The 23,077-nt window shown below is 34.7% G+C and overlaps 1 protein-coding gene across 2 annotated transcripts; it reads right to left on the reverse strand.

Annotated features, from left to right (window-relative positions):
• Positions 1-666: 666 nt before the first annotated feature.
• On the reverse strand, positions 667-21,588 carry LOC128211563 (catenin alpha-2-like). 2 transcript variants are annotated; one of them, XM_052916505.1, is made up of 23 exons: positions 21,478-21,588; positions 18,735-18,833; positions 18,311-18,500; positions 17,740-17,906; positions 17,125-17,244; positions 16,300-16,389; positions 15,490-15,663; positions 15,005-15,208; positions 14,638-14,676; positions 13,804-13,884; positions 11,843-11,995; positions 11,471-11,563; positions 11,057-11,213; positions 10,692-10,892; positions 9,923-10,074; positions 9,453-9,522; positions 9,079-9,170; positions 8,564-8,700; positions 8,218-8,323; positions 5,253-5,387; positions 4,314-4,406; positions 2,918-2,938; positions 667-2,483 (listed from the first exon to the last, which is right to left on the reverse strand). In XM_052916505.1, the coding sequence occupies exons 2-23, from the start codon at positions 18,822-18,824 to the stop codon at positions 2,319-2,321; spliced, it is 2,730 nt and encodes a 909-aa protein (XP_052772465.1). In that variant the 5' UTR covers positions 18,825-18,833; positions 21,478-21,588; the 3' UTR covers positions 667-2,318. The 2 variants fall into 2 exon arrangements, with proteins under 2 accessions (XP_052772465.1, XP_052772466.1); XM_052916506.1 differs by lacking the exon at positions 14,638-14,676.
• Positions 21,589-23,077: the final 1,489 nt, after the last annotated feature.

The following is a 23,077-nucleotide window of genomic DNA, read 5'->3' on the forward strand; positions in this document are numbered from 1 at the left end:
TGTTGTTATCATACGGTGGTATTTTCTGTCAAATTATTTCAAAATGCAACCATGAATGACAAAGTTATAGAAGGGACATGAAAATGGGACGGAGGCCGCACAGGCGTGATGACGCGCCTGACTCCAAAATACTGTAAACTCCACTTTACATTGTGAAGTGAGAGTTTAAATATAATTAATTGTGAAGAATATATAGACTCTGTTTGCATTGGTTGAAAATGTACATGTAATGTGAGGTGGTTAGCCGTATTCTCGTCAAGTCACCTCATTACATCACGTAATGACTTCAGAAGTCGTGTCATTCAATGTTATGTCAATAGAATATGAAACCGTTTAAGATAGGGTTTGAAGACATAAATGTAAGATCTAAATTACACTGGTGTGTGCTTTGCTTTCTTAAATAAACATTAACATACAATGTATACAGGAGGGTTTTAAAAGAGGTTCATTCAACTCGTCCACATAACTATCTTCTAGATATTACTTGTCTCTGTTATTGTTTTGTTTAACATACCTGTTGATTTTATATCAAACATATACATGTATATGAAACCACTTTTAAAAGATTGTAATAGAGGATGATCATTAGAAATATTCTATACGCTGGTTTTCATTTTGTATCAGCAGTTAAGAAAATGAGTATAAAATAAATCGCCAACAAGGTAGTGGTCTGTTAGTGGGTTTATTCATAAAGTAAATGAAAATGATTTCAGTCATAAAGAGGTTCACAACCGTGTAAAATGCTTCAAATGCTTGATATGGATAGTTTGTGTTAAATATAATAATTTAGAATTTGAAACAAAAATCAATGAAGGTAGATTACTAACAAAACTGGAGAAAATGAACATACAATGTATCTGTACATAAATAATGATATTATTTACACAGAGATTCGTAAAAATGAATGATGAATCTTCAAATTGATATCATGCCATTAAAATGACATGGCATACAGAATGTAAAAATATTGTTTCTAGTGGCATGCATATAAAATACACAACTAAATAAATCACACTGTAATTAATAAAAAAAAAATCACAAAAATATAAATCTAACGCTTTAAATAGTTATATAACCCTTATAAAATCACTGTAAAGAAACTCTGTAATAAAACAAAGAAATCCTTTTCTACAACACAAATCTACCAAGACATGTAGCTTTCGGTAAATATATGTGATTTTTTTCTGGATGGCCAACCCAAGCCCGTCCTCACTAACATAAAAAACATTACGGTAGTAAATATTTAAACTGAAGCATGCCTACCTAACTTGGAATAGTAAAGAATGATCTGAAGCTTGACACTAAGTGTACATGTATCTATAACAAATTAGCAGTTTGTGAGAAAATACACAATAATACAGTTAAGTGTTCTTGTAAATACAAGTGTACCCACCATACAACAGCACAGGAAGCAAACCTGATGTGATTTACCCTATGCAAGTACACAAGTGTTTTGACAATTGACAATTGACATGGATCTGGCATGGATATGTAGTTTTTATATGAAGAGACCCATGTATGACACACATGTATGTAGATACATCCATGTACAAGCCATTGTAATTTTGAAAAAAGAAAACTTTTATTTCTGAATAAAGCTCAAACTATCCTGCACCAGCACTACAAGTCTACAAGCATGTTTGTCCTATGCATACATTTTCCTCAACATTTATAACAAAAAGTAATTCTTTACTTATAGTAAATAAATAACTGGCTACCAATTCAACTGGTTACAAGATATATCCATCTAGACAATATGTAGACTTTTACCAACAGTGTTGGCAAATTACCCATCAAGTACTCCCAGAATTGAATGAAGGATAATTGTCAATTTTGTGTCTCAAAATGATAAGCAGCATGACGTAATGCTGTCATGTTAAATTCGATGTTCATTGCACATGTTTTTAAGGTCAGATATTTATGCTGACATTTAAGGTGTTAATACATGATTACTATTTTTAGACAAGTAACAAACCCTTAGAAATTTGTTGTAGCAGTTAGTAGATATACAAAGGCTGTATTAATTAACAGGATGGACACGCACATCCTAAGCACTTAAACTATTCAAAAGTCAACCTTTTTTATAAAAAATACTAATCAGTAAACCAAAAATCAAGACTGCTAATGCTGTCCCACAAACAATTAACTGACTATGAATACATTTGTTTTTAGTTTTTGGTACACTTTTCTATCACTGCTTATCGTGTGTTAGAAAACAAATATTGCTAGAGTAACACCTTTCAAAGTCTCATTTCATCAGCCATTTTACACAGCAATCATGATCACTGAAAATCTTGATTCTAAAAACAAAGTCTAGATCAGCAAAAGCTGTCTTTATCGATCTCCTGGAAGTCTGAAAGAGCCTTGATTGGCTCAATCTTCTTCTTGCCTGCAGCCCGACTGATGCGCCCATATTCACGTCCCTCGTCCCGACGAACCAATGGCTTCTTCTCTGGAGGCTTCATCTTCCATGCAACGATTGTCTGCAGAAAATAATGATGTGATATGGTATAGACTGATAAAATGGATATAGTTTACATATGATATAAGTAGAACCTGTCATCTTCGTAATACTTAGTTCTATTATAAAATATTTTTATAGCAGAATTGTAACAGCTATAAGCCAATATAAATAACTGTTTTGATGATTTCCTTGGTACACACCAGAACCGGTGTCCGGAACACATACCATACTGTATGACCTCTTGTCCATGTTGTTGTACAGGAGTAGTTAGTTACTGAATGATTTTGACATACTATCATCTTTCATGACAACAACTGTCTAGTATTTATGATTGCCATGGTTGAATGTTAAAGAAAGGTATGTTGTTTGATAAAAACACAGCCTTAGTTGTTTTAAATGAGAAAGAGTTGTAAGTTTTTTTCCGCGGAGTATTCTACACAACTTTTAACTTACCATCTTTCCAGTGTTCTTGTACTGAAAAATAAGAGAAAACATTTATAACATATTCAACACATACATGTCATGAATTTTGTATCAAGCTTATTTAGAGATATATGTTTATAAAATACATAAAACTGTTCCCCTCTTCGTGCCATCCTGTCATTTGATTTAACCGGTCTCATATTCCTAATGTCCAAAGTAAATTGAACATAACAATTAAGGGTGCATATAAATTACTTTAATTTATCACATTTTATCATACTGTTTATATGAAAGAGTATTGTTCAAACTTAAAGAAATCAGTGCTGGTATTTATAAAACATCTTGAGCCATCATAATTAAAGTGCCTCACAAGGTTATATGATGTAATTGCTTTATAATGACCAAAACGTTTTTATAGACTTGAAGCAAATTTCACATGTATGTAGACGCATGTATCAATAACAATTATTAAATTAATACTGTTTACTAAAGCATGGTTGTCAATCAGTTCAACAAAGCACAATCGTAACCTAAGAGTTGCTCAACTTGCACCACTTTCATGGCAGCTTTCACCTGTCAGTTTCATCTCTTCAAAGAGTTCCATTGTTGCCAATGTAATTTAAAGCTACCAACTTCATTGGTCTGTTGATGTAAAATCAATACACAATGTACATGTATTGATAATTTGCAGGGTAAGCAGTTCTCCATGTTATGGAAAACAATGAACCAATCTCATAGACAGCGGTACATGTGTGTTTCTTTCATGTGTGTTTCTTTCAAGTTGATTGATAGGCCATTTTTGCACTTGATTTAAAATTCACTAGGTCGTTTTGGGAGGAGAAAAAGCCACATTCATTCAATGTTTCAAAACCTTGAATTGCAATTGCAAACAGCAGAAATATCTTTAAATTTGACCTTGAAATTATTTCGAAATTAAGACATTTTAGAAATACCAGCGAAATGCTAAACAAGAGCTGTCACAGAGACAGCCCACTCGACTATTCCGCCGCTTTTCGGTGTATGGATTAAAAAGTTTTGCCGAAACATGCATGGATTACTGTTAGATTAGATTTCAATGCAATACATGATGTGCTGAGATATTTACATAAATTGAATGGAAAATATTTGAGGTGGTACGCAAACTTTAACATAACTTTTAAGTTGAAAAATGGGCATATTTTTTTCAAAATGCTCGATAGAGTTACCTCCTCCTGTGTACAGGTTGGGGGCATGATGGTGAACAAGTTTGCAAAGTTTCAAAGCCAGATGTCAATGGACTTTGAAAATATTTGAGGTGGTACGCAAACTCTTACAAAAACTTTAATATAAGTGGTTACGCCGACGACGACGCTGGGGTGACTAGGATAGCTCTCCTTATTCTTAGATTGGTCGAGCTAAAAAGGCATGAAAGTGATGTTTCAAATACCTTGGTAGAAGCGACATAGCAAGCCTTCACTGTCAACACCACGGCATTCATCAGATTCTTGGCTGCCTGGATAAGGGATGTGGCACTGTCCAACTGAAATCAAGGAGTAAATGGCTTGATTAGGTTTGAGTTACTTCAGGCATTGTTCAATTACCTTCACATAAGGCCAAGCAGCAGTGCCTCTAGGATGTTGCTATTTAAACTTACCCGGGATACAATGATACAATGAGTATGTGTGATTGCATTTACTGGGTATCAATCTTAAACAGTGAAAAATAGTTCTATCTATAAACTTTTACAACAGCACAATTGACCGCCACCTTGACAGACTAGATAGCTCCAATACTCACCCTTAAAATGTTTGCTTGATTAAATATAACAGCAGTTTCACAATCTTAATGAATTTAACTTTAATCATCCAGACAAAGCTCTCCTCCAACACTTAACATCACTCTGTGCTCCAAAATAATGGAGGAGACTTTTATACACACATCAAATTACCATTAAAAACGTTTTAATTTTTCCATTAAAAGAAGTTTGGAAGAATATTACTCCCTAGAAATTGATTCCTTGGAAGTACAAAAACTTCCATAATTTTAAAGAAAAAGCTTGGAAGTTCAAAATATCAAAACTATAATGTGTGAACATTGATTTTATGGTCACAATTCTAATCAGTCTTTAAGTAAAATGAATTATTGTAATATAAGGCTTTAAATTTGGCAAGTTAGAGTTGAAAATTACTTGATTTTTAACATATTAGTTGAAAAATAGTTGAAAAAGACTGTATTTGGGACAATTAAACTTCCACATTTCAGTGAAAAAAACAAAACATTGTTGGACGGGAAGTTCACACTTCCAGTTTCATATTCTTAATGGAAGCCCTGGTTTAATTTTTCATCAAGTAATACTAGTATTGTGAATATTGCTAAACCAACTCACCCCAGAGACAATCAGCTCTCCTCCAACACTCTGTACATCGGCCTTCACTTTACTGGTAATGTTCAGCTGGTGGCAGTACAGGGCTATTCTCTGTAGATATGCCATCAAGTCCTTCTTGGAGGCAGAGTCTGGACACTGGAGTGGGAAGAAAAACATGGATTGTTTGTATAATTATAAACTATTCATTCTGGTTAATTCACAGCATAATATATTTTTAACCTAACATCATATGAATATGATTCCCTTAATTAAAAGTAGTCCTCTCTTCTCCAGTTTAATAATCCACATCAGCAACAATGACGTTAAACGTTTCATCAACAACACATACACTTTTACTGCATTAAACATCATATAAGTTGTTTTGCTTAATAAGAAGTTTTCCAAAGATTTTGCATTTATCTATATGTGTTCAGCTAAGGGCTATTCCAGTAAAACATATGTCCCACCCCAGGAAGGCACTTTCAAAATGGACCATCCCCCTTCAGAAGTTTATTTGATGAGAAAAGAACCCCCTTTAGAATATTTTCTGAGCAAATTCGGACCCCCTTGAGAAGTTTATTTTTTTATACGTCTATATGCAAAGATTATTTGCAATTACTCTTTTGTAACTCTTTGATCAGGTGAGCTATATAGGACCTTATAGCTCACCCTAGTTTCTAAGCCAATCATCACCCAGAGATTTTCAAATCTTTGCTCGAATAGGTTTCATATAAGATCACATCTGCACCCAATAAGTTAATTATTATAACTAGGTCAACAGACATGGCGCGCGCCAAATGAACTTCGAGCAGCCAATGGGCACGCTGTATACGGCCTTGTTCGATGATTGGCTTAGAAACTAGGGTGAACTATAAGTCGGTTACAGCTCATGTAATGGAAAATAACAAAACTTATTACTGGGCTTTGCTTGTAATAAATTTTGTTATTTTCCATTAATAAATTTGGTTATTTTCCATTATATGGACTATAACCTACACACCACGGTTTTCTTGTTTCTTCATATGTTGCTATAAGTGCATATTAAGCCACATGAGGCTGAAACTTTCACCCATGTAATTATATACAACCTAAAAATACCTTGTGGTCGAAATGTTAAGGGGACGAAACATTCGGATTTATAACATTTACGCAATACGTACAAATTATGATTTCTAATAAAATTCTAGACAACTGTTGTCAATTTACAGGGGTCGACACTAACCATTTTTCCAAGGGATCCAGAAGGGACACCAACATTTGAAATCAGGTGTCCCTTCCTGAAATTAGGAGTCCCTTCCACTTTTTACATTTTTTCATTGTTGAGCCTGTTTTAATATTAAATTCAACATCCTTTTACTTTTCAATTTGTAATGCAAGTATAAACCACCATAATTATTATACATGTTTTCAGCAGCATGTAATGACAGGTTAGTAGCACTGAATGGCAGTGAGGTATATTTTGGTCTCTAAGTTGGTAGATTGGGTTCAAAAGCGGGAGAATGTCTAAGTCCCTTTTGTTTTCAGTCAAAAACAGAGATGGATACAATGTAAACAAAAACTTGATGTTGTTACTATTTTTAGATTTTTGGAAAATACGCATAAAATACATCATGGTTCAGGGTCTTGTCAAATGTCGGTGCTTTTCATTAAGAAACTGTAGGAATATTACATCTGGCTTGTGAAAACTCCAATCAATATTTAGTAGAGCTGTTGATAAATCAATCAGACTGCCCAACAGTCGTAGTGCATACTGGAAGAGCAGATGACCAAAAATTGTATATACATATGTTAATTTTCGCGCCAAAAAGTCATAAAATTTTATAAATTTATTGAATTAATGAATAAAACCCTGCAAATTTTATTTCTATTATTTTTTATCAAGGCATAAAATATATGTCTTTAAAATTAACAAAGAATATTGATAAGTTGAATGCCAATTAACAAAGAATGCTGAATGTAGGATGCAGTTCTTTTGTGTCGTAAATGTTACTGTAAATACTCAAAGGTCGCATCATATTATATAAAAGGTATCATCAGAGTTGGCATCTTTTTGGGCGGTTCTGACACATAAGCAAAACAATTCCACATAAGTATTTTACCGATAATAAATCTCTGTCAGCTCTGACCTTGTTTAAAATGTAAACAACAAAACGGAAGCGTTAACCTGCATGCGCCTGTGAAATGACCTGTTTATTTATAGATTCATGACGTAACTATAGTCAAATAGTCAGCTATACTTTCGCTTTGATGAGTCCGATAATGATGATTAATAATATTGTTTTGACATGTGCTGTCAAGAAATTTAGGGAGCCCGAATTTAGGTAATAAATTAATTAAATGCTACTTATTTATTGATATTTAGCGTTTATCAGTCAGAAATTTAAGTGTCCCGACGGAATACCGGACTTCGAAGTTCAGGTGTCCCTCCTGAAAAACTGGTGTCCTCGGGATCCCAGGACCCCGTTAGTGTCGAACACTGCAATTTGGTATACTTACCACGAAACATATCCACACATGCGGCGCAACTATTGGTTTCTAGCCAATTTTGTAGGTTGGTCTTCGACCACGACTTTACAAATTCTGGCGCCTCTGCCATCTTGTTGTCAAGGGACGCAACTTCTTCTGATTTCCGGTACCGCGGAACCGACTCGTAATATCGCGAAAATTTGTATCCAAACCAATTCTGTACACGACGTTCGGTAAAATATGTTATATGGATAAAAAAAACCGGTATTTCACCATCGGGCAGTGAATATATATGAGCAGATAAGGTCAGAGGCAAAAAAGAAAATGACGCCCCCCTATAGAAGCGAAATTGGACTTATCACCACCCCCTACAGTAGCAAATTAAGAAAAAGACCTACCCCCTACAGAATTTCTTTATTTTGCCGTCCTGGGGTGGGACATATGTTTAACTGGAATAGCCCTAAGAAATTTTAATAGGAGTTTCAATATTATACCATAACAACTGAGCTGACATATGTACCTGTTCTGCAACTTTAACAGCAAGAGCATCCAGACTGGTTCCAGCCTCAGAAATCTTCTTGGCTGCATTGATCACATCCATGGTGCTCTTTAAGGGGCCTCGACCTCTGAATGAACATGGAAATGCTTAGTAAAACAACTCACTATTACAAAAATATCGTTATCAACTATGTGTTAACATATTTTCCTTTCTATTACATGCATAGCAAGAAATTAAACATGAAATTAAATGACTTATGTACAGCATGTTTCAGCAAAACTAATTTCTGGTCATATTTACTGACTACAGAAATGTTGATAAAGTGCTGTAAAGTGTAGGGGATGAGCTCAACCATGGTCATGTTTACCTGGTGAAGTCAGTCATCTCCATCATAATCATGCACATCTGCTTGGCGATGACGATGATGTCATTGCCCCTGTCGTCCCACTTGGCAACCTCCATGTCCAGCTTCTGCTTCTCCATACGGAACATTTCAAACTGAGCCTACAAAACACAATATACATGTATTAGTCATTGTCAGCCACATACTCTCTAAGCTTCTGCTGTACGTTTTATACCTGGGCAGGAATAAATCACTCCTCAGAGCAAAAAAAACAAGGGCCTCAATATGATGGCAACATCCTTAAGTTACCTTCTATAACATTGTAATAAATTAAATAAAACTTTCAACTGAAAAATAACACTTCATTATACAATGATATAATGAAAACTACAAGGACAAATCCAGTAGTCAAATAGTTAAGCAAATACAAAAATACATGCAAACACAGTTGTGGTTTACAGGACCCTTCAAGGCTTGTAAACCGCTTAAAACTTTTGCAACATGATAATACATGTACATGTATATAAGCCGGCACATACCTGAATCTGTTCCTTCTCCTCTTGTGGCAGGGCTCTCATCATGGCCCGGTCAGACTTCCCATGGATGTCATCCACGTCCGTCTGGTAACTCGCTGTACAATGTATACGATATAGTCATTGAAACGATAAGGTAATGCGTTGTAAGACAGAGGTTCAACAATGCATCATGACTCTATCCTAACACTTCAGACATTAAATTATATCATTCTATTATTCTATTTACTTTTCCTGTATTACCAAACACAAATAACATCAGTTTTTACTTATAAGAGAACATCGCCCAAATCCAAAGGATCCCATTCATGGATTGATATTTTATGCCCCGTAAATGATTAAAAGCTATGATTTTTTAATGATGTGAATAGTGTACTTACATCTAGATCGTGTGTCATAGTGATCAACCTCATCCTCCAGGTCTGTGTCTGTGTCCAGGTCCTCCGGCGCCTGGAATGTAACAACAACAACAACATTGTGGTGATCATCAACATAAGTCTTGTCAAGCAAAAATAATTCCATAAACATGAACTAAAGAGGTTGACCAGTCGCCACATCCATTCCTGCAACTTGTCCAGATCATTCGGCGAGGTTTTTCAGATCATCCATTGGATAATGCCACCATGTGCTTCAATAAAACATAATCCTGTTATTGGTCAATTGATTGTTTGATTGACATCTGGTGACTGGTCAATTGACCTTGATACATACATGCTTTTTGTGTTTTATATCAATAGATTAAATCTTGACAACCTCAATTAACAGGAGTTATAATACTTTTTAATACTAAATAATGATTTTATAATCTTAATTGAACATAAGGCTACAGGAAAGTACACATATACCCTACCCTGTTCATAAGCACTGCCTGTCTGATGTCTCGTACACCGTCATACACAAGTCTGCTGGCATCAATGAACTCATTGTCATCTATACGCTCAGGTGCATTCTGGGAAAGGGCATCTACAGCAATCTCAACCTTCTCAGCAAAGTTTGGCATCACTAAAAGAACAAAATAACATGTAGCAAAATGAAAGTCAGTGTTTTGCATACTTTTTGTCCTTTTAAATTTTCACTCAAAGAGAGTTCATCTGACAAATCTTACTAACAGGATACCTAAAGGAAGCTGAAGCAGATACCAACTAATGCGCATTTGTTTCAAATTTCATCAAAGGATTATAACAAAAAGTTAATAAGAGTGATGCTGTATAGTTGTACATGTCTGAAGCATACAGGCAACATTTACTGAGTTTTTCAAGTTTCATAATGAATATCAATCAAAGGTTTTCAGTCAGGTTAAACATTAAAGATACTTATGACACTTCTACAAAAAGGCTATAGCCACATCATTATACGGTATAGCCACATCATTATACGGTATAGCCACATCATTATACGGTATAGCCACATCATTATACGGTATAGCCACATCATTATACGGTTTAGCCACATCATTATACGGTATAGCCACATCATTATACGCTATAGCCACATCATTATACGGTATAGCCACATCATTATACGGTATAGCCACATCATTATACGCTATAGCCACATCATTATACGGTATAGCCACATCATTATACGGTTTCTGTTCAAGTCATCAAATGTCCTCTTACCTTGGTCCCGCAGCAGGATAACTGCCTCCATGACACGGTCGGTGTATGGCCCGGGCTCGTAGTTGTCCATCTCAGCAGACACGACATTACACACGCGGGCGGAGCGGCCCCGTATGGCTCCCGCAGTGCGGTCAAGTGTGTCAGCATCTGCTTCTTGCAGGGCAAACACACACCTGTTCACATCCTCCAGAATGTGGCTTTCTGGAATCGAATATATGATTTTATTAGTACAGTGTTTCTTTAAAATGTAGTTTTGTTTAATTCAAAGTATTACATTGATGAAGCCATACTGAATCGAAATGTTGACAGTACCTATATAAATTACAAGCGGAATGCTTCTGTAAAATACAAGAGTGCGGACACACCTGAGACAGCGAGGAAATCATCTATGGTGGTGATATCATCTACAGCGTCTGTGAGCAGCCTAACTTGGTTTTCCCAGGCATCTTTGAACACGTCCATGTTCTCAAGGGCAACCTTGGACCTCGGCCTCGCTGCCAGTACACGGGCTGCATTGATCACCTGGGTGAAGGGGGGTAACATATGTATTAATAGTTGGAAGCCTAAAATGTAGGTACACAGGATGAAAAATAAGTGTGTTAACAGCATGTTGAGTGTTTAGCACATATTAAAAAGTACTTAAGATTTTGTTGATAATACACGATAAAATACCTGTTATAAATGTATACAGACCTATTGAGGAACAAAACGCTTTGTGGAAATCCTACGTCCTAATTCAAAAGATTATATGAACACACAAAGTGGAAATCAAGTATCACCTGAGGGCACAGTTTTTCTATTTCAGCCGCTGCCAGTCGAACCATCTTCACTCCCTCCTCATTGCTGGACATGGAACATGCCAGGTTTGCCACCTGAAATCACACATATCATACGCTTTACTTCTATAAAGGAGGGTCTTTGCTACTTGGTACAGACAAAAAATGTGCTTCAATGTACATTGTTTATAAGGCACTTGGTCACACTGATAATAATTTAATGATGCCCATAATAAATCTTTTATCCACTTATCTTACCATTAAACAAGAATTTAAATTAATATTTGTTTTTTCTTCAAATTCAAATTTTATGCAAGAGCTAAATATAAAGTTGATTAACCAGGTTAATCTGAATCAACCCTTCCATTTACTGACCTCGACCAGTTTGTTAGCATGATCAGCAAACACAACGGCGTATTCCTCCACTCCCTTCTCATCCCCGGCCTTGGCAGCCTCAATCAGCACAAGCAACGGCACATTGGTCTCAAGGAAAGAGTCTGACACATGGTCGACAACTGCTTTACGTAGCTGTAATACAGTCACAAAGTAAAAGGTTAAAATTTCATTTTGTTTTAGAATAAACATAAGATGTGTTATGCACTTTTTCTAGACTTTTTTTTTTTAAATGATTTTTCAGACAAAGTTAATTGTCATACAAGTTATTTTCAAGTTTGAAAGAAATGCAAACTTTTATACTAATGCTATGACATGATTTTGTATTAATGGATGACCAAATGAAAATCAAAATAAATCTATCAATATTTTAGAAGGAAATCAACAAGAGCTGTCGAAAGACAGCGCGCGCTACTTCGCCTCGTTGTAATATTACCAAGTTTGGTCTGTTTATTTCAAACCTAACTAAAATTATTCAATACATAAGGTGACTTTGATGCTGCCCTCCCACCACCCGAAAAATGACGCAAGTCATTCAAATAACTTGATTTCCCATTATGAAAATGTGGTAAAGAATATACAAATATGCCTTTCAAAAGAAATTAAAATAAAATTAAAAAAAAAAAAATAATAATAAAAAAAGTTCAAGGGCCATATAGCATCGCCCTCCTTGTTTTCCCTTGGTAAAAAAATGGTTAAGATTCAATGTAAAAATGTGCCTGTCAAAAGAAATAAAAAAAATATTCAAGAGACATAATTTGTATTTAGGGTAAAAATGGAGTTATGTTTCTTGTTGTAAGATGGTTGTAAATAATTTTGAATTTTTAAGTGCATTGAATGAAAGGTATAGAAGTTTTTTTTATTAAAATCCCAACTTGCCCTTAACCTTTACCCTCCTAAAACTTTAACCTAAGTCAAACAGGGGCCACAACTTGTATTAAGGATATGGAGTTATGTAACCTCATTGGGTGATGGTCCTGAACAATTGTGTGAAGTATTAAGTCAATTGAATGAAGGGTATAGAAGTTATTAATAAATATCCCAACCTGCCCTAAAACTTTAACCTAAGTTCCATAGTCATTCAGGGGCCATAATTTGTATAAAAGATAATATGGAGTTATCTAACCTCATTATGTGATGGCTCTGAACAACTGTGTGAAGTATTAAGTCAATTGAATGAATGGTATTGGAGTTTTAAGTGAAAATCCCAACTTGCCCTAAAACTTTAACCTGCCCTTAAACTTTAACCTAAGTCAATCAGGGGCCATAACTTGTATTAAGGATAATATGGAGATATGTTGCCTCATTGTGTGATGGTCCTGAACAACTGTGTAAAGTATTAAGTCAATTGTACAAAGGGTATAGAAGTTATTTATAAATATCCCAACCTGCCCTAAAACTTTAACCTAAGTTCCATAGTCAATCAGGGGCCATATTCTGTGTAAAGAATAATATGGAGTTATCTAACCTCATCATATGATGGCCCTGAACAACTGTGTGAAGTATAAACTCAATTGAATGAAAGGTATTGGACTTATAAGTGAAAATCCCAACTTGCCCTAAAACTTTAACCGGACACCGACGCCGACGCTGGGGCGAGTAGTATAAAAACCAAAAAAATATCAATAGCAGAGTGAAGGCTAGTCTGTTGTTTTTCAGTCGAAAAGGGGCATAACTCAACAGTTATCAAATTCAGAGTTATGGGACTTGCTGTACATGTGCATATTGTATCTGCTAACATGTGTACCAAGTTTCATTAGAAGATAAAGTGGTGTAAGTGTTTGCACTACAAAGACGACAGCAATGACATCAAGGCTATGACAATACCTCGACTTTTGTTCTCCGAAAGAGATAAGCTAAGTAATATCTAGAGGCTACAATGCTCTAGCTAGCCCTTTGTTTCCCTCAATTACATTTTACCCTTGAACAATATTCCTACACACCTGTCTCCGTAGGTCCTTGGTCTTCTTCTGCATGTTGTCAATGGCCCTCTCCAAGGCTTCACTCGGCTCAGATCTACCAGCCTGGAACATACAAGGGTACATGGTTTAACTTGCTGGTAAATGATATAGTTCTGAGAGTAATAGACAATAGTTATAATGAATATTTGCTCACCAAGAAGAGCAAAAAAATATGGCTATTTCAGGCTTAAATTTTCACATAAATATAAGCAAAATACAGAAATAGGCCAGACCTAATATTTGTTTTACATGGATGTCTGTCTTAACAAAACATGTATAAAATTACTTATCCAAGACATATCCACATCCCTCTATAGTTGCATGAATGCTTAAGGAATACATGTTCTTATTTTCTAACGTTCACTATTGTCAAGGTATAAATACATGGTGTACTAGCATCATCAATGTCTGTGAACAGAAACGAAGAAATGTTCTTCATGCATAACTAATACGTGAACAAACCTGCTTCATTTTTTTAATACATTGAAAATAACAGTTGTGTTATATTTTGCTATGTTATTGAGTCTAAATCAAACATTTAATTTGTTTCGATAACAATTCAGCAACTGTGTTAGTAGATTGTAACAATACACAGTTCAACACCTAAAACATGTATACATAAATCAATTCATTTCTCATGCCATAACATGAAATTAGTAACATTCTTTCCTGGACATGAGGACACAGTTTAGGGGGGGATATGTAACAGAACACAAGATTGAAAAGACATCTATGGATATATAACAAATGATGTGACTGTATCTTTCAAATATAACAATCTGAACTTTCATGCTTAAGCAAGGCCAGTAACTGTACCTTAAACCTCGTCTTTCTGATAGGGAACTTTGGCCTACACTTTAATTCAAACATCATTGAGTATTGAGACAACTTGCAAAAATGGTAACTTATCGTAAAAGATGGTATATACTTCAGATATTAGTTTTACTCATTATTGTCCATATATCTTTACTGCTTACATAACAAGTCTACCTTTTTTTGTTACTAAAGATGAGAAATCTCTCTTATCATCCTGATTTCTTCCATATTCAAAACATATGAGGGAAACATAATTTCAATTTGTATATTTCAGAACTAAACCACAATAATTTCATTTTTCGTTTTGAGTAATTGTTATCAATAACTTGTCAAGATTTTTCATAGAACTTGTGTTTTCAGTACTTACATTGTTCATGTACTCAGTGAGGAGATCCTGTAGTGCCTGTCTGACAGCGTTACACTCCTGTACAATCCTCTCCCGTCTGTCGTCTCTTGTGCACGCTGAGTCGGCCATGAGTGCGGCTCCGCTGATGATACTCTCCAATCTCTCCTCGAGGGAGGGACGCGTTCGAACCTCATTGTATGTGAGAGGATCCATGATCACCTTTTGCTGAATTGAAATCATAATGTTTGTCTATTAAACAACTGAAATATTGGAAGTTGAATTTTCATGTTCTACATGACAGAAAGATTGACAGAAAAGTACATCTTTTAGAGTGTGTTCTTGCTTGATGTTTTGGCAATGCTTAGCTGCTCTTGTTATGTTCTTGTAAATTTGAGTCCCTTACCAATAAAAACAAACAGCGGAAAAAGAAGTAATGTATCAGATTAAATTTTTACAATCTAAACACTGTAAAGGCTGAGAACAAGCAGGTTCAACATGAGACCCACCATAAGTTCATCTAATGCAGCTGCGAGTTCTCCTGCCCCCTCATACGGATGTGCACTGGACTGTCCTGTTGCCTGGGCAACCCCAGATATTGTGTTGACGGCGTTACACAGCTGCTCATATGCCCAATCTCTATTGGCCCTTGCTGCTGCTAGCTCTGGATGTCGCACATACGCCTAGACAATGAATAACAAGTTGTAACATTGATGTATTGCATTTTTCTTGTGATCACAAAAGCCCACCTTTAACAAGATTGTGGTCACGGGAGTAGGTGTTAAAAATAATATTGTCATTGAAATACCCTACTACTTGAAAATTATATTATTTTTGTTCATTTTTATTCTTTGTTTAGTATGTTTATCTTCAAAAAAAAATATGAACTTAAGATTTCAATTAACTAATCTAAAAATCATGAAATGACTTGACTGATCATTTTAGATGATCGACTATGATTTCAACCAATATGTAATTCCTAGCATAACTGCTTTAAATTGTTCATGCAAGTATGTTTGAAAAGTTCAACAGTACACATATATACAAATTAAAATATTAACTAGTACTTCTCTTTTGTTTGGGAAATTTACTCTTTTCTGTATTGCAAAAATCAAGAGGTAAATGTGTTGTATTCTACAATGTTACATCATAAAGTGATATTGTTCAGAAATTTGTTATTAAACTATGTATTTAAGTTTAACTAAGTTCTGAACAAGGGGGTCATTGTTTCCATTTAACATGTACACACAGTAGTTACAATGTTTGTTAAAAATTGTAATGTACCGTATCATAACAGCCGATATACACAGTATATGTACCTTAGAGGCAGTAAGGAGCATCATGCTGCTCTTCTTTAGTGTGGCCCGGGAGGCCGCCAAGTCATCCCTCCGCCTCGGATCCTTCAAGTCCTGAAATCCATACAGGTGGTCATATGTACATATATATGGTCTCCCACAATCACCAGCACACTGTTATGCATTAACACTCTAATGGATCCATTTGGCTCTCATAGTATAAACTCTTGAAAAGGCAAGGGCATATAGGACTTATAAATCGGCTTTCTAAGGATATACTGTGTAATGCTTTTATCCAGTAACTCAAAACATTTTACTGCATGACAAATGATGAAATATATGTCAGCCAGGGCTTCCATTAATAATTTGACACTAGAAGTATGAACTTCCTGTCAATCAATTTTGGAAGTTTTATACTGAAATGTGGAAGTTTAAGTCTCCCGCATACAATATCTTTTTCAATTATTTTTCAACAAGTGTATAATAAAAATCAAATAATTTGCCAACTTTAACTTGCCAAATTCACAGACTTATGTATTATAATAATTAATTTTACTTAAAATAGTTAAACTGATTGAAATTGTGACCATAAAAGTAATATTGACAAAAGGGTTTGATATTTTGAACTTCCAAGTTTTCAACTTTGGAAGTTTTCTTCTAATTTATGGAAGTTTTCGTACTTCCAAAGAATCAATTTTGGAAGTTTTAACCCATTTCTAGGGAGTAATATACTTCCAAACTTCCTTTAACAGAAGCCCTGTCAGCACTTTAAACTTTTTTTCTAATTTCAAAGGTATAATTCTATCAAACTTCAATGTAATTTAAGCTACCAACCAATCATCTACTTACAGCCTGTCTCTGGGCAGCCCTCTCTGACAGCTCCACGACACTCTTTCCAAACTCCTTGAAGCTGTCCATCAACTCCTGCTGGCTTGACGCATTACGAATACGGTCAAGATCATTCTCAACCTACATATAAAATACACAGAGATCATCATTAAATTAATACTGCAGCATATATTTTTCTTTACACAGAACAAAGTCAATTAGACTATAAAGGAAGTTGGAGAGTGATGCAACCAAACTTAAACATGATGATAGTATCAAACATTGCGTGAATTAGTATAGACATTAATATTTACTATATGAAAAAACATTGAAACAACACATACTATAATAATACATATGTCAAAGTAAAGATTGAAAAGGTAAAGATCAATATTATTACTTCTCTCTTTTGAGATGTGACTCAATACTCCATTAATAATATTGAATATAGTATACAGTTATACAGTACTACTCCTTCATAGAAAACAGATTTAGGAAACATAGGAAGACATGTAAACCTAGAGTAGCCAAGCAACTTTCTGACCCTGGATTGTGTACAAAAGTACATGTCTATGGCTGAATGCAGATCAATCGTATAACTTGTAAGCATAAAACAGACTGAAAAGATGTACCTACCACTCTGAGTGATTTCAATAGGAGGTGCACGTCTACCATGTCGGCCAGAATAAGGAGACGGGTGACCGCAGACAGCAGGGCCCTGGCCGCCCGAACCATTGCCCCACGCTTCATTGATGAGCAAGGGTCAGCAGCAAACTCTGATGATGCCAGGCCCATAGCATCACCTGACATGAGAGGACAAGTTTTAAGAATTGTTTTCATGGCCCATGACTAAGCATACAATTTAACATAAAATTAAATAAAAGAAACAGAATTACATTCATGCACATGACTGTAAATTGTGCAATCAAAAATGGTTAAAATCTTTGAAGTTGCACTTTCAATTATTAATGTTATCAGAAATAACTACAGATACTTCAACAATGACATGAACATGGTACTGGACTAAAACTTCATATGTGTAAATCATTTCTGGTCCAGCTTTCCATTCTCCTTTGTTTATTTAACTCTGATAATTATATAAAACAGAATATTTTTTTAGTAAACCCAACTGACTACATCATTTATTCTTGGATATGAGAAAAGGCTAATTTTAAGTGGTGGCCTTAATGGGCCTCATTATAAGTACCAGTTTTCCTGACTTCCTCGACAGCAGCAAGCATGTCTTCTTTCACATCAGGGTTTTCATTAGCAATATCTTCTCCCTGCTCCACGAAGTTGTGGGTGGCCTGCTGTACAGCTGCAGCCAACACATTTCCCTTCTTGGAGCGGCCTTTCTTCTTGGTTGAGGGTCCTTTCTGGTTAACAAGTGTTGTTACCTGTTTGATATAAATACAGCATGTTAATAATAAGTTGACAATAGAAGATACAATAAAAAATACATGTATAAGCCCTTTCATATAGATATAATAAAAATATTTAATTTCAAATCTACAGCATTATTTTTTCAAATCTACAGCATTATTTTCCATATAAGATTTAAAGCACTGTTAGTACTGGACAGAGTTCTTCATTCAGTTATTACGTGCAATATAATCACAACTAGTTTTTACCTGTGTCACAAGTGGTTCAAGCGTCTTCTCCACGGACTTGGTGCGAATTTCTAGGTTCTTTGGATCCCATTTTATGTTGAGAGTCCCCATGGTGATAATCTGATGGAAAGAAAATTAACATTTATTCTTTAAATGTTCAGTTTGAAGTATAAATGAGTTCTGTTGATTTGCTGGAATATTTACATACAGGTTACTAATACAAAATTGAGCTGATGTAAATGGCCATGCCCAAAAACGTAAATTAATCCAGGGCATGTCATCACAAGGCATTGAAAACACTGGTGCCTGGAATAAAATGGTTACTAACAGACTGATGTTACCAGAGCAGGTACAAGGTATACAGGCATACTTATATCGCAGGGTATGGTGAAAAATTACATTACATTAAATATGTTTTCTCTGCATTAGGAAAGGTTTAGTCATCATTATTATTTTTGTTCTTTGTGAGACTAAATTTTGTTTTTATTATCACATGCAATGACATGTGCTTATTAAAACAAAAAGAACAAGGGTATTTTTCAGAGTACTTTTTTTTGTTATTTAGATGTTTTTATGCACCAGCCAATTGTATATGCCCCCCCCCCCCCCCCAAGTCTGTAATAGCAGGGACTTTGACTTCAGGTCTCTCAAAACCCGGGTAAAATACCCGACCTGCAGGGACACACTGCTGTTAAAATCCCTGCCAAATGGCCCTGCAACCCCGAATACCTATGTGAGGCCCATTCCTGACTATTTTCAATATGAAGACAAAACCACATTCACTAGGCACTGCGGGGCCACCTGAAAGGTAAAAACACAGCCCATTGCCTCTGCTGTCCCCAGTATACCCCTGGAACAAGGGCAGGGGGTGGGCGGGGCAGTGGTTACAATTGACAAGTGCATTACAATCCCGGATTATGCTGCAAATAAAAACAAAATATAAGGTGATAAACTTAGGCTTACTTATGTTGAGGTATATCCAGACCAGTGTTTATATCGCTATTTGTGAAAAGATATTTGTTCAAAACTGTTGTTTTGTCAGAATTTGATCAAAAATGAGCTTGATACATCAATTTGGACCAAACAATGACACATGTTGCAGTTAAGTTGACCTGTCCGATTTCCATTCAAAACGAGTCACTAATTACGCAATATAATCGCTACCAGTCTTAGATACCAGTACACATTCATTATTGCATTATGATTGCTTTAAATAATGATTCTTTAGTGGATGAGGCGATCAACAATGACTTCAAGCATGCTCAAAACATATTTATTGTCAAAAATAAGATTTAATTTCCAAACTTTGAGCCACATTGTTTATACTGGAAGCCGCCATTTTGATTGAATTTATTGAAACCCATGCTAAAGCGATCGATATTTAGTATAAAAACACTACGCATCCCTTTACAAAAACACGAAAACTAGCGTAGAAAAATTATACTTGATTATTTTTAGCCTTTTAATAAATTATTACCTGAAAAAAATCTGCTTGGCGATCAAAATGGAGGTGCGGGCGCACAAAAAAAAATAAAAATATTTTTTTTACATTTTCAAAAAAATAGGAGCGGTAAATCCGCGGAACGAAATATCAATTTGGTGTGGCCTAATGGCTAAGTATGTATTGTATTGATCATAAGCATGACTTCAAGGGTAAAATGTTGGCTGCTTTAAGATGAAATAAAAACAGAGGCAAAAATCATAGCAATGACTCAATGTTAATTTTTACAAAGGCAGGACAATATTCATTTGGCATTTACCCACACATAAACAAATAAATCGCTGGTAAAAACTTTCAACTCACAGTGTACATAAGGATTAATATGAATAATTTCTGAACTATTGTGTCTGTATGTGACACATTAACCATTATCAATTATTCATAGAGAAGTAAATGAATTTAACACATAACAAATCACATTTAAAAAAACACTTTGTGCAATGATAACTTTTTAAATGAAGACTAAATTCAATTTTTGTTTTATTAGTTTTGACACCTACAAAAACATACAATGACCTCTGCTCTTACAACAATGACCCGTATATAACGAACAGATCTACTTATGCAAACTCATTAGGTGTATTTTAGTATCAATTAACTTCTTTCCAAAAATGCTTTAACAAACACTTAATATTCCAGCGACCTAATTATCAAGCGTGGGGAATTAGATTGTTTAACCTCACAATCGGGTGAAGCCATTTTGTACCAGCAACACCTGTCAATATACCACTATGTCTTGGTAAGCTGTATCACTGCATTGAGCAATATACCACGAACCATGTTTTCAGAGGTGGTACGCGGTAACAACAGACGAATGCGGTGTCACAAATACCAACCTATGAATTTATCCCTGTGATTTACAATCGCTCCAACGGCACAGCAGCAATGTATTTTTGCCAAAAATGTATTGTGCTATTCTAGCCGGTATTCTAGATTGGCCGAACATAGTTCCTATGCCAGGCAAGTGTGGATTTATAAGGAAACAAATTGTATCTAGAAAATTCATATTAATGGAATTTTGAATTTATCTCTGTCATCAAATTGGAGAAAACAATTCCTGAAACAAGAATGCCGAACGACCATAGAATTTGCCATTTTGGGTGGGGTAGATAAACAACAACGAAATATGCGTCAAAATAATTGAACGTGAATGAAAAAAAATGTTTCGAACATTTGCTTCTAAGGCAAGTAAAAACGTTGTGATAAAGAATGTATCATATGACCAGTAAATATACGTTTCATGTACTTAAAATAGACTCTTACTGTAAAATTTAATATCAACTGTTCATTTGTTGTTTTTTCCGGATGATGACTAATTGAACTTCCGCTATTCCATTTGCTGACTAAAAATAATTGATATCTCAATTTTCTTCCATTAGGTATGAAATTTAGAAAAAAGAATATCATATAAGGTTTAACAATTATTTGTCACTTTGTTTAGCAGCTAATTGTAAGGATATGTGCTCATCTAATGCATTTTCAATGTAAATATTTTAAATTTCATGTGAATCAACCTAACGGAACAGCCAAATATTTGAAGAATGTCAAATAAAATTATCGGCTGAAATTATTGTAATAGACCCCAACGTTCATCATCATCATCAGCAGCAGCAGCAGCATCACCACCACCAACACCACCATCACCATCATCATCATCAGCAGCATCACCATCAGCAGCAGCATTATCACCTCCACCACTACCACGGTCCCTAGACTTACCGAAATACGATTATTTACCGAAAGACGGATAAAATTACCGAAAGACGCATGAAAGTTACCGAAAGACGCCTTCTAATGCATTTATTTTATTGTTTTTATATTAATATTATACAAATACATTACCAAACGAAATTTTAGAGAAAAATATTAAAATATAATGATATAATAGGCAGTTGATAAAAGCTTCCAAAATAATCAATTATTCCAATTAATGATAATCTCATAATATTCATATAACTAAAACACACTAATAAAAATGAAAAAGTTCATGAAAATATTTACTTGTTGTTCAATTGAATAAAGACAATATGTCAGTGAAATAGTTGTCTCCCTTCGCCAACCGAAAGACGATTTAACGCAGGTAAAAATAACTTTATTAGTTGTTGTATTATGAAAATGATTATGAATTTGGATTCAAATAATAGAATTTATATTCTTATGGAAATGTTAGATCAATAAACAGCATTTGAAAGTATTTTGGAATGTACTTGAAACATTGCCTTTGAAATAGGTCGAAAATGTCGCTAAAATCATTTTCTTTTAAACTAACTTAGATCTACAGTATAGTTCAGGGCTTTCAAATTTCACAAGGTGAATTTTCAATGTACATTTACCATTGCTTTTGTCATTAACATGTATATGTCTTTGTCAATGATTTAAATACATATTGTAAGTTAATCATTTTATTTTGTATTTGCAGCGTTCAATATTTCATGTAATTTTATTATGTGTATGACTTATGTTTAATGCAGCCTTCCATGTTCGATGTTAATCAAATGTATATATGTCATGTATGTAGAGAAATGATGAAAAATAAAATAAAAATTTAGTATTAAGTTAACTGTATATATTTGTCATGTTCTTACTTCACCTTAAACATATCAATAAATCGTATTTCGGTTGAGAACAGGCGAATACTCTTATTGGCTAAATAAAGGAAATTCTTTTGTCAAAAAACTCATTATTTCTAGATATTATTTTATAATTTTTGGCTACAATGTGTAAAATCATCAAATATATATGAATATTAAAAATAAATACAATAGCAAGCGTCTTTCGGTAAATTTCTATCATGTTTACTCCAGTTTAACCATATCCATAAATCGTATTTCGGTTGACGACGGGAGATAACTCTATTTGACTA

This window comes from Mya arenaria, chromosome 12 (assembly GCF_026914265.1).
Source record: "Mya arenaria isolate MELC-2E11 chromosome 12, ASM2691426v1".
Classification (NCBI taxonomy): domain Eukaryota; kingdom Metazoa; phylum Mollusca; class Bivalvia; order Myida; family Myidae; genus Mya; species Mya arenaria.

Coding starts and splice junctions, on each gene's coding strand:
- LOC128211563 (XM_052916505.1), bottom strand. CDS start 18,824: ATGGGGACTCTCAACATAAAATGGGATCCAAAGAACCTAGAAATTCGC. Junction 14,677..15,004: donor TCACTGAGTACATGAACAAT/GTAAGTACTGAA, acceptor TTTGAATTAAAG/TGTAGGCCAAAGTTCCCTAT. Junction 10,075..10,691: donor TATCCTGCTGCGGGACCAAG/GTAAGAGGACAT, acceptor TTGTTCTTTTAG/TGATGCCAAACTTTGCTGAG.